Below are 18,040 nucleotides of genomic sequence, written 5' to 3'. Positions count from 1 at the left end.
GAAACTCCCCTTTCAGTTCCCTGTAATGTATTCAAAAGTATCAGGTATGATCCTTGGAAAGATTCAGTGCAGTGAATCTAGGGCAGTACAGGTTTATAGTGAGAGTCATACCAAGTTTATAACTATCAAAATATTTATTGGAAATTATCAAATTTAAATAACAGCTATACATTATATACACTCATACAATCTTAGAAGTGAAATTCCCTAGTTGACAATTTCAAAGAAAGTTCAACTACATGAGAACTAGTTTTCTTAAAATCCAGACTTCATTCTCTATGCTTAAGTTGCAACACCACCACTCAAATATAAACAGTACTTTACAGATTGGAGTTTGGTTACACTCCTTCAAATAAATAGAAGTACAAAAACCTTCAAGGTTGGGCAATGGGGTTTGACCCTCTTCCTCAAATTTGAAAGCATTTTTGAATGCAGCTGACAGTTACTTCACCTCTTCTCTTTCTAAGTAACACATACAGAAGTTCTCCTTGCTCAGAAGTGCCATGGAATCTCCACTAGGATGCCAGCAGAGAGAGACAATCTGGAAGTCACCTGCAGAAACAGATCACAGTTTGTCAGCAAGAAACCACGTCTTATTTTGGTTACCTTTTCCTAGGCTAAGTCATACACATTGCAAAAAAATGTTCTCCTACTTTAGAAGCTTTAACATGGAGTTTTTGTTCCTGTTGTAGAGCCAATCCGCTCTCTAACATCTCAGTGCAAGTAATCTGTGTTACTGACCATTTCCTCAAAATGGACAGTTACTTTGTACTCCATATACAAGCATAAGCAAGTTTGGAGACTCATCATTTTAATGCAAACAAATGCCGCAAGACTGTCCACTGCTGCAGAGCTGCATGCTCTGATGATCCAGCTGCTACTTGTGGAGAGAGGAAAAAGCTGAATCTGATTTATTTTTCTGTTTAATAAGCAGAAAGACATTGATCTAGCTAATGGCCTGGTATCACTCACTGCAAACCATAAAGCTTCTCATAACACAGGCTGACCTAGAGTTCAGGTTCCCATATGTTCTATCTTTATATACCAGACTTAACACATTTTTCCCTGCTAGTATTTCTGTAGTTGTAATTTAGTTGTTTTCAGAATACCTCAAGTGTTACAACACTTGGCATTCTGCACAGTGACCATTTCTATGTAAATAAACTTACATGAATGTAAAGCTTAAGAACTCAACATATCACACAATGCAACAATTAAAATCATTAGCCCCTGTGCTCTGTCCATGATGTATTTTACTGTGTCTGCTGCCTCATTTCAAATGTCTTTTTCAAAGGTAGAAACGCCTGGTTAAGAAGCTCCAAGAACACAGCTAAACCTTTACATGATAATGCTTGGACCAATGTAAAAGTGGAAAAAAAAGTTTATTAGAAGCTGATGATTGCTTGTGGAAGTAATTGCAGAGCTTTACCTTCCACTGGAACCTGCACTGACACACATCCAGCTGGGGACCATAAGTAGACTTTGCTATTTCCTGTGCACACAGCAAGTCGAGGTTGTCGTGGATCCCACTGGAAAGACTGGATGGCACACAGCTGCTCTAGGACTACAGATAGCTTCAGCTTTTGAATGTCCCAGATCCAGACAGCATTAGGAATGTTATCTGTCAGAAAACAGAGGTAATCATGTGAATAGCAGAAGGAAAAACAGATCTCTCAGCCTTCTTAGAAGCAACTCAATTTGTCTTCCAGTCCTTCACTGGCTTTTATCAAATTACTCACAATTACGCTCCTCTGTTAGTAGGCTTTTACTCTGAACCACAACTTTTGCATCCTGATGTAAACAGCCCTTGGGCCCATCAAAGGGAAAAATTGAATGTTAATCCCACAACTTTTACTATTTGTGTTAATCAAAAGTTGCACTGTGACAGGTTGTAAAGAATTCTGCCTTCCAAGACACACACGCTGTATAAATAGAGGAAGGATTTGTGTACTTCATTTTCCAATACAGTGACCTCATATAGATTTGAGGAAATATAGAACAGACTATTTCTGTTAAATATAAAGCCAAAACCAAGGTAACGTAATGATAAGCAGGTCTCACAGCTCGCAGTACTTTACACATGCTACACACAGAACATACACTGAATTTCCGCTGTAGTAAAGTGTTTACACAGCAGAGATCCAATTTTAAATAGGGCCTGAGTCTCTCCACAGTGCAAAATAATTCATCCATTATTGCCCATTTCTGTAAGAAAACACCACGTATAATGAGGTTTCCCCTTTAGTAGGGGGCAGTAGGAACTCACCGTTTTTGGTTGCCAGGAAGCAGTTATCTGGACTGAATGCCAACATCCCAATCCCCATTTTGGGGTTAGCCCTATCAGCAACTGGTTTGATATACTGGAAAGAGACTGGCACCTGGGAAATGTCATCTGCAAGTGGAAGTAAAAGTGTGTTACTAAACAAGCCTGCACAGACAAAATATTTTTATTCCAACTATTAAAAAAATCTCTCAAACGATAGGACAGGATTTGACTCTTCTCCAAGATGTTTCAATCAGAAACCTCAGTGTTTAAGACATTGCATCTTCATATCAACAGTTCTTACCCTTCTACCAAAAAAAAAAAAAAAAAGGACTAGAAATCCTAGCAGTTCTGAAACTAAACCATGAAAAATATGCATCTCTAACAAATACCAATGCAAGGCAAAGGCGATTTACTGTTACAGTACCACAAAAAAGATAAACAATAGAAAAATACTCGTTATACCTTGTCTACTTCCTCTTTAGTATTTCAGAGTCCATTGTCATGGGGGGTAAGCTTAAAGCATTGCTAGAACTACAGCTTCCCAGACAAAAGCCTAGTCCTCTTTTCTTGCTTTTTTACACAACCTCATACTAAAGGATTAATCATTATCCTAAAAGAAATAGCAATGCTGCAACAGCTTCCAATTTCTCTTTTTTTTTTTTTTTAAAATCGCTAGAACTGTCACACACTATGATAAGATTCTTAATTACTAGTCAGGTGAACTATCACTCTTATCTGCTAGAGTTAAATTAACTCCAAGGTGTGAGATAATATTGTATAGGTTGAACAGATCAGAAACAAAAACCACACAATGTTAAGATAATTCTTTCAAGCAACTCCAGGATTGAGATCTGGCTACAACTCCTATGCCCAAGCAATTACAGTTCACTTGTACAATACCTCACTAGCTGGCCTCAGGAGGCCCGAGCAGAGCATCCAGAGGATCCATTCCAGTATCAAACAGGCAGAGTTTACCTATGATGTTTATTTATGGAAAGACTTCAAATGGCAAGCTCGAGTGTTTCATTTTAGTGAACTCTGGCTTACATTTACTTTGTGTGCTGAAGAGAGTACTAGCCAACGCTCTTGTTGGTGGGAAAGAAAGTCTCTCCATTTCCACAGCTGAAGGTTTCTCCACTTCTTTATACACAACCTACACAGAAACAAGTGAGAGTTCGCTTGTTTGAGAGTGCACTACTCAAGTGTATTACACCTCAGCACCTCATAGTTCATTAAAGGAGCAAAGGGTTCCAGCAGGCAAATACTGAGTCTGACATTCTCAGTGAAACATCAGTTTATTGGAACCATGATCAAGAAAACACTCCTGTGACAAATAAACAAAAGTGAAAGTAAATGAAATGAGAAGTTTTGCTGAAGTGCATTTAATGGATCGTGCCTTGCTTCTGGTTAAGAGGCATCAGCACAGCCATGGGGATTTTGCAGACTTAACAGCCTACACATGTGAACTCTTAAAGGACATCTGTCCAGACACAAGACTAGGCCTTCCCCCTCAATGGCACGCAGCACTACTACGCTGTTTTTACCTTGAAGACCTGAAGAATGAGAGCAACTTTTTGGAATAAGAGCTGTAGCTTCCTGCCTGCTGCCAACTACCCACAATCTATGGGGTGAGAGACTACACATAGGCAAGGAGAAAAACAATGACAGATGTTTACAGGAAACACTCTTTAGGTGAGCTCAATGAGCTTGTAAATACAAGACAAATTAAATCACAATCCACTTCAAATGCTGTTTGAAGTTGAGAAATCGCTTCTGTTAAGTTCCCCAGTTTGTCCTCGTCATCTGCATAACCCAAATTGCTAACGCAATCACCATCTACATCAAAATACACTGGCATATGACAGAAGTCCTGAGACTGGTGCCAACACTGAGAATCATGTGCATATTCCAAAAAATTTGGAAGGATTCCTGTTTCTCTTACATCCCCTAGTTTTCAAGGGAGTTCTCAAACACTGTTTATACCTTACAAGGAAAAAAAAAAAAAAAAAAAACCCACAACTCTCCAGCATGAAATGCACTTGCTGGCATCTTCAGATACAAATACCTGCACCAAAGTGCTGGTAATTATCGATAGGTTTTGGATTAATACTTACAGTCTTTGTGTTAGCAACTGTTGCTGGATGTTCGAACTCTGCGATCTTTTTCCAAGTTACATGGTTCAAGATACGCACCTAATTCAAAGAAGCATTGCAAGACAGAACCGTTATGACAAAATTCTGCAAATGGTTTAGATGGAAAAGAAAAACACCTACTTCTTACCTTTTCATCATAGCTGCCAATTGCCAAAAATTGACTGCTGGGACTCCAGGCAATTGATTTTATGCCTAAGAACCATTCATACGCCCGGTATGTGGACAGCAGTCTGCCATCAAGGGAGTACAGCAATATTTTATACTGAAAAAAAAAAGTTGATTAATTCTAAATACTAAGAATATCATTAAAAGCCATAGGCAGGCAAAACCACTCTTGCCAAGCTCTCCTGGGGTAAAACACAGAAATTTAATACAAAGGGCAGAGTGTCTTATCTGTGATATGAGGTGAGGCTCTAGGCATAGACACACAGAATTATTGTGTAACATAATATAAGATTTCCACAATATTAAAGAATAACTCATTTATCTGAATAGCTGCTTCCACAACATTCACAATCCAAACTAATGTATTTTTAGATAAATCACAAATCTAATGTAATGATGTTATCATTAAATAAAGACTTACGTAACAGTTTGACATACACCTGTAAGGATGCCCATTAACAATACAAGTCTATTTTAAAGGGTTTCATTTGAGTTCAGCTTTTGTTATATTTGTTTAAGGATTACAATACTAGCTATTTCAGTCACTGCTTTGTACATGGCAGCTCTAAAAAAACAACCCAAATTCTAAGTAAGCAAGATTTTTCCTCATACCTCAAGACACGTATCCCACACTGCCAGAACACAGCCATTGGGAGCCCATTCGATCCCAAACAGATCTTGTGTTTCAGTGTCAAAATGCTGTCCCCAAAAGAGAAGTAATTAGAAATATTTTACTATCATATACCATTGGATCTGACCTAAACATGATCCCTAGTTCTGTCCTTTTAAACTCTCCCACAAAGGTAGAAATAGATACTTTGCTATTATGAAAGAAAATATTTCTACAGTTTCCGTGGTTTCTCTTTCTGGAAAAGGGCAAAAAGTTGCTGCATCTTAAAAAAAAACAAACGGCATTTCATAAAAAAAACAAAGGTGGTTACATTGAATCAGCCAAGAAATCTGGCTAACCTAATTCCTTGTCTCAGAAAAGGTTTTAACTTCTCAGATTCATCCAGTTCTCCAAGACATGCTAGCATGTATTCTTCATAGACTATTCTCATTTTTAAATTGAAAATAAAACAATTTATATTAAACATTTCAAATGATCACTTTGTCAATCATCAGATACCTTCACTACCATTACTACAGCAGTTTGTTGTAAAGAAGCTCATGCAGAATTTCAAGGTGGAACCTCTGCATTCCATCAGAAACTCTTTACACACAAGCAGCAGTCACAGCTTCCTGAACAGAATCCCTCTGCTCTGGAAGCACGCCTACAGGCCACCAAAGGAGCCAGATGCTGGCTAGAAAAATACACTGGCAAGTCTAAAACCAGACTACCCAAGTGACAGCGTTTAAAGCAGTGTACAACAGATGGCTGTAGTCTGTGCAGAAGCCGTGGAAGACAGGGACATGTCTTACCCTGAGTAGCTGCCAGTCACTGCATACGAAGAGGCTGACGAAGTCTTTGCAGTCACGTCTTTCTGCTACTGCCATATAGCGGCCGTCCTTAGTGAAAGCAATCCCTGACAAGGAGACAGAAAGGCAACACTAAGAGAAGGCAAGGCAGAGTAAGTGATGACTCTACAGTGAAAATCAGTTACTCCTAATTCAAGGGGGAAGTAAGAGGAAAGGGGGGAAAAACTTAGTTTTACAGAAGATCCCATTAATCAAGTCAATGAGCAGTTTTCACTAATTTGCTTATGCAATTCTTGGACTTCAGATAGGATTTCTAATGATGCAGCTTTCCAGCTACTGCAGAACTTCATCACACTTCTCAACAGACTGTTTGATTACTGACATAGTTGTTACATGAAGTCCATAGATTTCAAACAAACAGTGCATTTGGCCTAGCTGCATGTTAGGTATGCAATTACCAGTGTCCCATCAAGTTCCAGGTGTGTGTCCTGTCCACTCTTATAAAAGAAGAAATACTTTGCCATCTTCTTCACATGTGTGACTATTATACATAAACGTCAGCCGGGAAGCTGCTAACCACAGTCATGCTGCAGACGGCTCTGACAGGAGCTTCCTTTTTAAATCTTTTCATGTGTAATGAGACACTTTGGATTAGTGCTTTTCATCACAGTGCATCCAGCTTAATTTAATGTCTTATAGGACCTTTCAGAAGGGGACCAGGACAGAAAGAACAGGTACATAGAGAGCTGTAATCCTCTCAGTGAGGAAGAGGACCTCAGATCCTAGGGCAACACTTGCAGTAGTTGGCAAATGGGTACTGATTTCAGAGCTGTGCACCTCTGAGGGCAGCCAGCCCTTCAGCAGGGAGGGACTAAGAACCCTGCTCTGTTTGGAAACAGGAGCTTCATCTTCACACGTCAACTTTGTTTCTCTTTGTGCCACATTAAGAATAACATCCCCCTGTTCAAGTTGTGACACTCACCTTGCTGACAAGCTTTGGGATACTTTATATAAGACACAGACTTGGTGCACAAGGACCACACAGTTATCCGCAGCTGTTGCAAAGAGAGAACAAGGAATTATTTGCTTATTTTTGTAGATTAAAAAATAAAAACAAAAACCCAAACAACCTAGTTCAACAACAATGTAGATAAACACATCTTCTGTGGTTTAATTATGCTTTGCTATTATTCAAGCAAGTCCTAAGAAAACCTGCAAGGAATTCTCTCCTGAATTCTCTTCAGTTAGCAAGGACACTTATTTCAGATTATTATATACACCTATCAAATACTCTAGAGGGGTACAGGTGCATAACACCCATACAGACACAAGCACTTTGTTAATATTGAAGTTGGGGAGGTCAGCACAAATCTAGCTTCAATTGACAATGTATATTGTACATAGATGCTTTTCAGCTGGAAAAACAGTTTCGTCATAGAATCTGGAAAAGAAATGAGGAGTTTATTGCATTTATGAATAGATGAGAAATTGCTGCAGCTTACGAGTATTGTGTCTCTTGAGATAGGGCTACTAAAAGAGAAGACTTTCTTTTAAAGACACTCAGCTTTTGACAGCTGATTTGCATTTTTCTCTTCCCTCAGCCACCCACAAGAAGGCAACATTACATAATTAAAGAACTAGAAGAGAACTACAACACAGTGTGCAAAGAAACGCATTAAACATCCTGTCTCGGGTATTTCTGGAGACCTGTGCATCCACAAATCAAGAACTGCAGAGAAGGCAGTCAGCTGCCAAACAAGCCTCTCCGCAGCTCTTCAAGGTCACAGCCTGCATTCTGGAAGCTCTGCGTTGCCATCTGCAGATTATTCAATTAAAAACAAATACTTCTCTGCCTTAGCAACGGCAGCCACACCAGACATATGTGCATCAATCAGGATGTCATGTGAACCTTTGCATTTATATCTGGAGCAAGGAATGTTTCCAGTGTAAGTTTTTTCCTTGTGTTTTCCTATGTTTTATTGTACCAAGGTAAGGGAACAGGTAAAAACTATTTTTGCAATAAAGAACAATGGTCATAAAACCATCTTTCCCAAGACTACTAAACAACAAAGTCAGTTGATTCACTACATAAGTAAAGCTTTAGCACCATCTGCCATTCTCTCACCCACCTGCATCAAGCACCAACCACCTACCAGCAGCAGTGGAACAAGTTTCTGCTGCACTTTTTTTTTTTGTTTGTCCTCCATACCTATTTTCCTTCTCTGAAGCAATTGGTACAATTCATTAGCGAGAGAGGAGCCCAAGGTAGCATCCTGTATATCTGTTCTACCTGTTAATGCTCAGACTGTGGAGGTTTTTCCTACTGCTAACATGTGCTTTCTAGCAAAAGTGACTGATAGGATTCTGCAGATTGATTTGAACACCTAACAAATGCTGCATCTCTCCAGAGATATGTGGAGTCCAAAAGCAAAAGAACATCACTAGCTGTTTTTTTTCTACTGCTTTTGTAAACAAAAAAGTTTGTGAGACTTGAAAAGACAACACAAGAAGCATTATCATTTAATATAACAGGAAAGAGCACAACCAGATTCCAGTCTGATTGTAACAAAGGCACTACTGGACCGCTATTTGATGCAGCCTTTATTATTCTCCTCCTTTATTTAACAGCTATGAAATTACAGCTAGGCATCTACAGCACCAACCTGGAAGTTTAACAGATCCTAGAGGAATCCACTAGATGAGCAACATTAATCAAGTTTTATCACTGCAACTGCCCACTTCCGGACATACAGAAATACCACGTTGTTAGTCTGCTCTTCAGGCAAGATTTACTTTAAAAATACCAACACAATGCCTACTCACATTCTTCTACAGCAACTGCAATAGTGATATGCTGCTTGCTCCTATTAATTGCAGTGTTAAATGTACTTGCTGCTGTTCCTCCCCTGAACAAAACATGCAGGACACACAACACATGCATTCTACAGCCACTTAATACAAGCTTAGCAGCTGCAAGCTTTGAATGCTGAGGTCTGGATCGTAGTTTTTCCTGACAAAGGCATCCAAGCTTACATTTGTGTTACTGCTTGGCCTCATGACCAACTCACCTTGCCTGCTGCGTGTCACACACACTTCTATCCTGCACCGTACAGACTGGCTCAGAGCCTCAGAAAACACAGAAACGCACTGCTGAGTGCGTAGGGAGAGGGAAACCTCTACCAGAAACAGCCCAGGGCATGTAAGGGCTCTTACCTCTGCCTTGCCCGAGACTGCACCTCAGAAGAGGAATGGCAAGTACACCTTCCCTGGTCCCAGCATTAAAAGCATGTGAAAGTAAGCTGCTTTGACACCCAAAATCAGGATTTTCAGGTTTTTTTTTTGTCTCCAGACAAACAGAACATTTTCTGAACTAAGAAAGACACACTGTGTGCTTCACCTATGGAACTGACCCGTCTTACACAGGCTAACAATGTTCACAATCAGATGTGCCAAGAAGGGGGAACCTCCGTCTTTCCAGCTGGAACTGAAACATTATTCCACAATCCTGCCCAAGCTGACATGAACTAGCCTAAGGAGGTTTATTGCCCAGCTGACAGAGGTGATTGAGAGACAGAAACAAGATCACAGAATGGCTGAAGCTGGAGGGGACCTCTGGAGATCTTCTAGTCCAACCCCTGCCACGCACAGAGGATGAGAAGAAAGCCAGACACCACAAAAATCACAATTAGTTGTGTTCTTCTTACTGACTTTTCTCAGAGAGCTCACGGGGAAGGGACAATTGCTTTTCCAGCAGGAGAACAGACTGTGGCCCCTAAGTCCGTGGCAAGCACTTCCTGGCTGATCATTTTGAGGGATCCTTTGCTATAGGTGACTAGATTAAGTGGAGTTGTCAAACTCAAATCCAAATAATAATGGTGTCTGAGAGGTTTTCAGCTGTTGTTTTGCAGTGGAAAAACAAACCAAAAGCAGAAGCATTTTTAAAATAGCCCCAAAACAGCTGAGAAATAAAAAGTATTTAGATGGTAACGTGATAAACAGTCTCCAGTGCTGGGTTCAGGACTACGTCCCGATGTTGACAGCTATAGGCAGGTGTAAGACTGGTGATTTTCAATAGATAAAAACACACTTTTAAACAACCTTGCATCTCAAATGACTGTCAACTTTTGTCCCAGACTTGACTGGGTCACAAAGCCTCCTTACATAGCAGTGTCTGTCAGCACCGGATTTCAGAAGATTATTCAGAGCACATTCCTCGACAGAAAGCATTTTTCAACCAACGTAGCCATTTCCAGTTACTAAGGATTAGCTCCAATATACACAAACACACACATTTTTTCTGCTGCTGGAGTTCTACAGAAGTTCCTTAATGCTTTGGCACTACAGTGGAACTAGAGAGTACAGCACATGCACTTTGTAAGTATGGGTCTTAAAAGAAGCACTCCGGAACAATGCTGATTATCTTCAGATATTTATCACAAATCTTAGAAGTTTTGAAGAAGCAAAAGCTCCATTTGCTTTCTCTGCATCTTTTACCCACAGCTCTACATGTGCCTATCACTCCAACATTTAGGCAGAAGGACAGCACTGTAAGAGGAACAACACCAGGTACATCTTCCACAGGACAAACTGAGAACGGGGAATCTTCTGGTAATCAGCTTGCTGTGCTAGACACACTGCAATGCAGCAGGAGCACAGAACTGCCCCACAAAACGGAGAGGAAGCACCTGCTGTAAAAGAGTAGCAAACAATAGCCATGGGATGACAAGCTGCCCTCCAGGGCTCTACGTGAATCACTATCATCGACTCCATGCACTAACTTTTTCAGATTCCAGGTAGATTTCACATAGCAGGCTTTCAGAAAGTGCTTTTCTAATTTTCATTAAGCCTTTATTGATTAAAAACACTAAAAAAGTACCTTCAGATCACTATTTTATTTTTCAAAACTGCTTTTCCTAACAGAATTGTACTCTAGCTTGGTATGAACAACAAGGTGATGAAAAAGTCAAGCTGTAATTATTCTGGCTTCTTGTTATGTGCAGCTCTAAGATAGAAGCAGACAATTAAAAAAATGCCTTTCAAGTCTGGAAGCACCTTTGAATATTTCCTGCTGCCTGGTAGAACTAGAGAACCTGTGTATACTTCCTCTCTTAAGACTGTAGCATCCAGCAGCCTTGCATAGCATGCTGTTGACTGCAGTGATTACATGAAGATTTAGATAGCTGACAAATATGTTTTCTGTGGCACAAGTAAGTATGGATTGCTAGAAATAAATTAGCATAACCATATGCCTTCAAAAAATTTGAGTAGGAATAAAATTTATTTGTGAGCTTACAGTGCAGCTCACATGCTGACCTGAAGAATTACAAGTATGAGTAATTAATTGATGCTGTTTGCAAGTGCCACACTACCAAAGCCAAGCTGCACTGGTTCATAGGGAAGCTTTAAGCCCTCTGAGCGATCTTTGAATTTGCTAAGGTACCTAATACACCAATATTAAGTGTCCTGACAACTTTTGTCTTGAGCACTGCTCATGTCTGCCCCACCAGACTACGGATTTAGCATGCTATAGGGTAAACACAACTCAGACATCGGCATAACCCAGGCAGCTGTCTGACAAAAGCTAATTTAGCAACCTGTTTACAGCTGGAAAGAAAACTTATCCCAACGCAGATGCCAACTTGGCAAAGGCTTAATGAAATCCTCTAAGGTCAAACCGAGTTCTGTTGGGAGGTAATAAATACTTGCTCGTCCACCCCCACACGCATGTGCCGTACGGAACTCACTTGTAGCACATAGCAGCAGCCCTCAGTTTGGGTTACACAGACTACTACGCTCCTGCCTGAGTAACAAGCGTGTCTTTACTGACTTCAGGTTGAAGCTCTGGGCTCATTTATTTTAATCACCATCAAGGTGAATCATTCCTGGAAAAAGTCAGGCTTAAATTCATCACTCCTCATAAGCCATGAGCTAGAAGGGTGGGGGAGAATGGAAGGAGACTGTTTTATAGCCAGAAAATCTCTACTTCAGTCAGCACTAAAATCCCTGGCCAAACACTAAACAGGCTTGCCAGAGAATTCCTCAATGTGTGCACGGGGAGCTACACTTCAGCTGCAAGCATGTTTTTTCAGAGGTTTCCTCGAGAGCATCAGCACTTACACTAACTCTAGTATGCACACACATGACAAATTCCCCCATCTATCAGTCAAATTTGGACAGTGGGTTAAAAAAGGGAAATCTTGCAGTGCAATATTTGAATTCACTGCTAGTGAGGATTGTGGCACAACAAGGCGTCATCTGGCTTTGAAAAGATTAGATACAGCAAAAAGAACAGTTTCTTTCAAGTGGTTCCTAGTTATTTTCTGACCGTTCCTCTCTGCACTGAATAACATCAATCGTCAGCTATAATCCAAAGACTATAAAGGTGGAGAGTCAGACTTCCACACGCCTTCCAACAAGCCCTTTGTGTCCAGCACACACAAACCGCTTCAGTTTCTACACCAGAACACGGCTTTTAATCAATAAGCACTTGCATGCACTTTAATTATAATTTCACAAGTGGTTCTATCAACAGCCTTCTGACTCCTATCTATAAAATCAAGTGTTCCTGTAAGCATTCCCAAGATATAAACCTAAGAGCTTTTTTTTTTTAATTCCACAGCCAGTCTTAAATTTTTGTGGATGTGGTTTTGTTATGCTTGTTTGCTAGAAACCCCAAGCTTTCCCTGAGCTACCAACACCACATATGATTACTAAAAAAGCGTCAATAAATGCCAGTTATCCCTACTCTTAAGCGCACAATTTTACCTGTATAAACTAAAGTGTTCATTCCCTATTGTATCAAATGCAATAGAATAAAATGTTAACAGAATAACACCTAAACTGGAATTAAGCTCGATTACATCTGTAAATACAGGAAAACTTGGTGTTCTTTACCACCACTACAGCTTTAAGAGCTTCTGGTTATTTTAAGAGGCGAAGTGCAGACAGCAACATCTGATACCATCAAGAGTAATCATGACTTCACACTTACATGAAACTCAGTTGTATTGAGAATGTGACGACCATCCGGACTCCAGCATGAAGCCACCAATCCTGCTGAGCCTTCGTCTATCTTACAGTGCCAGTCTGGCTGCTCCAAGGACCAGACCTGGGACAGAGGGGAAACCAAACAGGCTGCACCAAACGAACACTTCACCTAAACCTCTTCTTGCAAGAACACGCCACAGCTGAGGAAGAGTTCCTGCATCACATACCAGAGGGGTCAGGAAACCTCTGAAAGCCCGCAGCCATGAAGGACTGGCGCTGGATTCCGCTACAAAAGTAAGCCCCACACCTCTGTGTGTTAATACAAACTGTAAAGCAAGTTTTCTTCTGTGATAAATATTCTAAGGTCCAGCAATTTAAAAAAAAAACATGGTTTAGCCCACTTGGCAAGTTTGCATGTATTTGTTTCCTGCTGAAATAAGAAACCCTTAAAATATTCTCTAGCTTTGGTTTAAATTGGTTTGCTAGGTATTTTATTCAAATTTTGTTTGTTTTCAAACTGAGATGTGCGTGATAGTTCTGTAAATATTAGCCTGCTGGGTTACAAAGCCTCAAGCCACGTGTTGTGAATAATATCAATTACTGCAGCAAAAGCACTGAGCAACGGCTTGCTGATATGTTCTCCCTCACGCCACACGGGAAACGTACCTGGTCCGGGTGCTTACCTGGACGATCCCTCGTTTGTACATGGCACAGAGGATGAAGAGGGAGTCTGACGACCACTCCACGTACTGGATCTGGTCCAGGCAGGTGTACAGCTGCAGGATCTGCAGGGTGCTCGCGTCCCGCACGATGAGCCGGTACTGCACGCACGACGCCTTGGATAAACCAAGGGCAGTGCTGAGCTGTGGTGTGCCAGAGCTACAAACCACAACTCTCACTGCACCCCAACGAACCGCTGCTGACCCTAAGAGCTTTAGTTACAGTTTGTTTTTTTATTATTATTTTTCCCCCCTTTAGAAAGGCCTGACTGACAGAGCTGCTGTAACACAAACCTCTGTAAGAATACTTAAGCCAGCAGGGGGGCCTCTCGTCACTTAACAAACCGAGCTCATTAACTCCCATACCGCTCGCCAGACACAATTAGCCCTAATTCCCCCCAAACAAACCCATTTTTGGGGGGGGGTTTCTCGTCAGCCCTTGGGGCCGGGCAAGGCGCCGCGCTGCCCGCCAGCCCCTCACACGGCCCCGCCGCAGCCCAGCGGCCGGGGGGCGATGCCCCAGGAGGAGCCGGGCCGGTACCGGGTCGGTACCGGGGGCACCCACCAGGCACCTCCCGTCGGGGGAGATCCTGCCCAGCAGCCCCGACAGCCGGCACGGCTCCGAGAAGTTCATGGCGGGGCCCGGCCCGGCCCTCGCCCGGGGCCGGCGGCGGGAGGAAGGGGCAGGCGCCGCTCCGCCGGGCTGCCAATAAGGCCGGGGGGGGAGCCACGATGTACGCCGGGAAATGTAGTCCCGGCGCTGAAAGTAATTATCATGCAAATGAGCCGGGTTAATGAGAGCCCGCGCCGGCTTCGCGCCGTGCCCCGCGGGGTGAGCTTCCCCTCCCCGCGCTGCGCTTCCAGGCGGTTGGGGCCGGGCGGCTGATTGCTGGCGGTGGGGAGAGGCCAGGCGGCCGCCACCTGCAAATGAAGCACCTCAGCAGAGGCAGAGCTTGCAGGATCTTAAAAAATTAAAGATCTTAAGGGTGTTTGTTTTCTTTTTGAGAAAAAGCTGAGAGTCGCTGCCGATGGGGGAGACAGGTCTACCCACACTGGGGTGCACCCCCCCAGTAGGCCTGGGGCAGCTGCGGACCTGGAAAATGCCCAGGATCTGCTTTTCTGCCCCAAAATGTGCAAAGCATTGGCAACAACAGCCCCACAGGGCGATGTCCCCACACTGCTCAGCCCCTGCTCTCAAATCTATGTCAGTTTGGTGCCTGTACACAGCCCCAGTGTGGCTACACAAAGGCAGCACACCCCATCCCACATCCACCTCAGCTTGAGGCCCGTCCTCAGGACACGTTATGGATCGTGCATTTAGGCCCTTAAAGCAGCTCCAGTGACTGATGTGTTCAGGGTCCCACAAACCCATCTGTCCTCTCGCTCTGCCCACGCGTAAAGCCTATGGGCTGGTCTGAAGCCAGGGGCAGCGATTTTGGGGTGCCTGTGGGCAGAGCTTTGGCTGTTTGGCTCTGAAGGGAGGCGGGTGAGTCAAGCACGCGACCGACTTTTTAAAGGTCACGAACACCTCTCAGTGGTTTCACCCCAGTGACTGAATGCAGTCGAAAGGGAAAGTCAGCAGGAGAACTTCAGCTTGTGAAAATGGGTGTCAGTAAACAGATAGTCGAGGAGTGCAGAAGGAAGAGTAATAATGCTGGCCGCCTCCTTGTGAGTGCTGTAAAATGCCTGCCAGCCCGCCGCTGGCCCTGAAGCTGTTTAAGCAAGGAAGAAGGCTCCCAGTCCTGCTGTCCTTTGGGGAACAGTCTCCCACTGCAGGCAGTGCCAGGCGAACAGCATTGCCCTTGTATATCCTGAGCACGGCCTGCCCCAGGCCAGTAATGCCCCAGGAGGGATGAGCGGGGCATTTTGACCAATGCAAGCACCAAAACAGCTCCAGAGCAGCAATCTGGTGGGGTGCGGAGCTTCCAATGGTGCTGTTGTGCACATGGGGTCTCCTTCTCAACCTGACAGCAGCCATCTCGGGCTCTGTAACTCTGCTGCTGGAGCCCCAGAGGGCTGCCTTGCCCTGGAGTCACTTTGGCACCGGTGACCAGCTTAATTCCCCAGCACGCTTGGCTGAGCATTCCCCACCCCCTTGTAACTGCCTCGTATTCCAGGAAGGAGCGCACAAGCCTTTGCCTCACTTTTCACATAGCTTTCAACAGCTCCAATGTCATTGCCTAGGCGACCGGGACGCTACTAGATTGTAGTGCAGTAAATAACATAGATCCTCAATCCCAGGCCGCTCCTGTCTGCGGGAGACCTCCGGGGGAACTCGAAACGCCTGGGGAGCCAGAGCAGGTAGGAGGAAAAAAAGACAAAAGGAAACCCCTTGCTATTTGTGTGTGTGCGCTGCTCAGCACAGACCCTCTCAGGAGCGCAGCCGGCAGATGACTCGTGGCCGTTCTGCTTTGTAGGGTGGCTATACAAGATTAGGAAATCTTGGAAAGTTTGCTCCAAAGTGCCTTAGATCCAGAGTTAAAGCACTTGTGGAGGAAAGACCAGCCAAGTGTGGGATAAAAAGCAGAGGAGGGGTTGGACACATGCAGGATGCTGTGGCTGGTTGCCTGCTGCCTGGCTCCGTGCGGTCAGCGGGATCGGGTCTGCACTCAGGGCTGGTGCTTGGCTGCCAGGTGCAGGAGGGACAGCCGGCCCTTCTCACCTCCCGTGAGCTGCGAGGGACTCCTGTCTGTCGACTTGTGTGTCTGTCAGAGAGGATTTGGTCTCACTCACTCCTCTTTTCTAAGCATTGTTTTGCACGTGTGAATTTACTAATCAGGGACAAGTGAACAAGAGCACAGGTGACGTTGCGACCTTGGATTCTATCTACATTTTGCAAAGCAAGGCTTTGTCCCCCTCGTTACACTTCTGGTACCCCTTACCTGCCTGATGCTGATGAAAGAGGGAAGCTGAATTTGTAATAATTATAAGAATATTTTCAGAGCCGGTGGTTAAAATAAGAAGAAATTGTGCCCCTGGAGTGACACATCCCAACCCGTGCTGCACAGTCTGGCAGCTCAGTGGAGGAAGGTGGCAGCCCCACGTCACTACTAATCTGGCAGTGTGCTGGGCCAAGTCCCCAGAGCAAGCAACTGCGGGCTGTTTCCTCCTTGCAGGCTTTGTCCGTGTACCTCTAGTTGATTTTTCACTGTGCAATTTCCCTGCAATGCACTAACTAGCAACAGAGGGAAGCAACAATCCAGTGAATGGTGGAGGAGACCCGAGAAGGCATGCGGAGTGGCAGCTCCCACGTGAAAACAAGCAAATCGCGTAAGCACCATTCGCTCCATGCACCGAGCCCCCTAGTTTGCATGTTTCAGTCTTTCTTCCTCTAAAAGCCTGCAATAAATCAGGTGAATGGCCTGTCTGCAGACCGCCCCCAGCTCTGCATGTGCCTGACACAGTCCTGTGTCGCAGCATTCACCACACGTCACTCCAGGCACATCATGTCCGTGTTGCTCTGAGGCAGAAGGGACAGAGGACCCCTGCCGCACCGTTCCCTAGCTGAAGAGATCTTCAGTTTAATAAGCAGATGTGGGTCTCTGGAGGTGTCAGGGTGGAAATCCTCCCGGTGGTTTCACTAGAGAGCTCCTCTGTGCAGAAGTCAAAGTGTTATCTCGGGCCTTTCCTCAAACGTTGGTGCTGGAAGAGGTGTCAGGGCGACGTCGGGGAGCTGGTGCTGTTACTGCAGAGGCTGCGGATCCTCCAAGGTGATGTGGGAGACTGGAAGTGACAGAAGCTGAAGCTGCTGGGGCTGTTTCCTAGCTCTGCCGCTGCTGCCAGTGTGTTTAGCCCCGGGATAGTCACCTCCCAGTGCTATTTGCATAGTTTACAGGCACTGGGAGGTAATTACATCCAAGTGATCTAGTAATGCTGCTTTAGCAAGACAGAATCAGTCCCTACAGCTCTTCCTAGCTCACCTTCATTTAACCTGTGCCAAGGGTCTCTGCTGTTTCCAGTAGGATGTGATTTCCTTCTGCTGGACCTCACCGCTGAGTCGCTTCCCTGCTTCCCATCCAGCTCGACTGCAAATGCCTCCACAGCACCTCGTTTTAGAGCAAATTACACCAGCAAGGTTGCTGCCAACTTTGGGGGATGCTGTTTGCAGTCTTCTGCAACTCCTTGCCATCCTAGAGGCCAGGCTTTAGTCTGTCCCTGTTGCTGCAGGGATTCCTTCCCAGAACATGCAGTAGTCACTGCATGAGGGAGGCTGACAGCCAGGATGCTCTCTGTACCATGGAGTGTAAGTGTTTGGGTGTGAGAGGACGCTGGCCTGGCTTTGCAAGCACCAATTGTGCTTTGAAAGAGAAAGGGAACTTCCAAAACGCCCT

The 18,040-nt window shown here is 44.1% G+C and overlaps 1 protein-coding gene across 1 annotated transcript; it reads right to left on the bottom strand.

The window, feature by feature from the left end:
* Positions 1-142: 142 nt before the first annotated feature.
* Positions 143-14,351, bottom strand: WRAP73 (WD repeat containing, antisense to TP73). Its single transcript, XM_032201229.1, has 12 exons — positions 14,275-14,351; positions 13,674-13,826; positions 12,995-13,111; positions 6,986-7,058; positions 6,007-6,110; positions 5,197-5,283; positions 4,547-4,681; positions 4,381-4,458; positions 3,314-3,419; positions 2,267-2,392; positions 1,430-1,621; positions 143-552 (listed from the first exon to the last, which is right to left on the bottom strand). The coding sequence occupies exons 1-12, from the start codon at positions 14,341-14,343 to the stop codon at positions 443-445; spliced, it is 1,350 nt and encodes a 449-aa protein (XP_032057120.1). The 5' UTR covers positions 14,344-14,351; the 3' UTR covers positions 143-442.
* Positions 14,352-18,040: the final 3,689 nt, after the last annotated feature.

This window comes from Aythya fuligula, chromosome 21 (assembly GCF_009819795.1).
Source record: "Aythya fuligula isolate bAytFul2 chromosome 21, bAytFul2.pri, whole genome shotgun sequence".
NCBI lineage: Eukaryota > Metazoa > Chordata > Aves > Anseriformes > Anatidae > Aythya > Aythya fuligula.
This window is presented reverse-complemented; position numbering and strand designations above follow the sequence as displayed.

Bases quoted from the DNA above. Each gene is read 5' to 3' on its own strand.
- WRAP73 (XM_032201229.1), bottom strand. From the start codon at position 14,343: ATGAACTTCTCGGAGCCGTGCCGGCTGTCGGGGCTGCTGGGCAGGATC. The intron at 13,827-14,274 runs GTGGGTGCCCCC...GGTTTATCCAAG, and splicing joins CCCCCGACGGGAGGTGCCTG to GCGTCGTGCGTGCAGTACCG. The intron at 3,420-4,380 runs GTAAGTATTAAT...GTTTCTGTGTAG, and splicing joins CAGTTGCTAACACAAAGACT to GTTGTGTATAAAGAAGTGGA.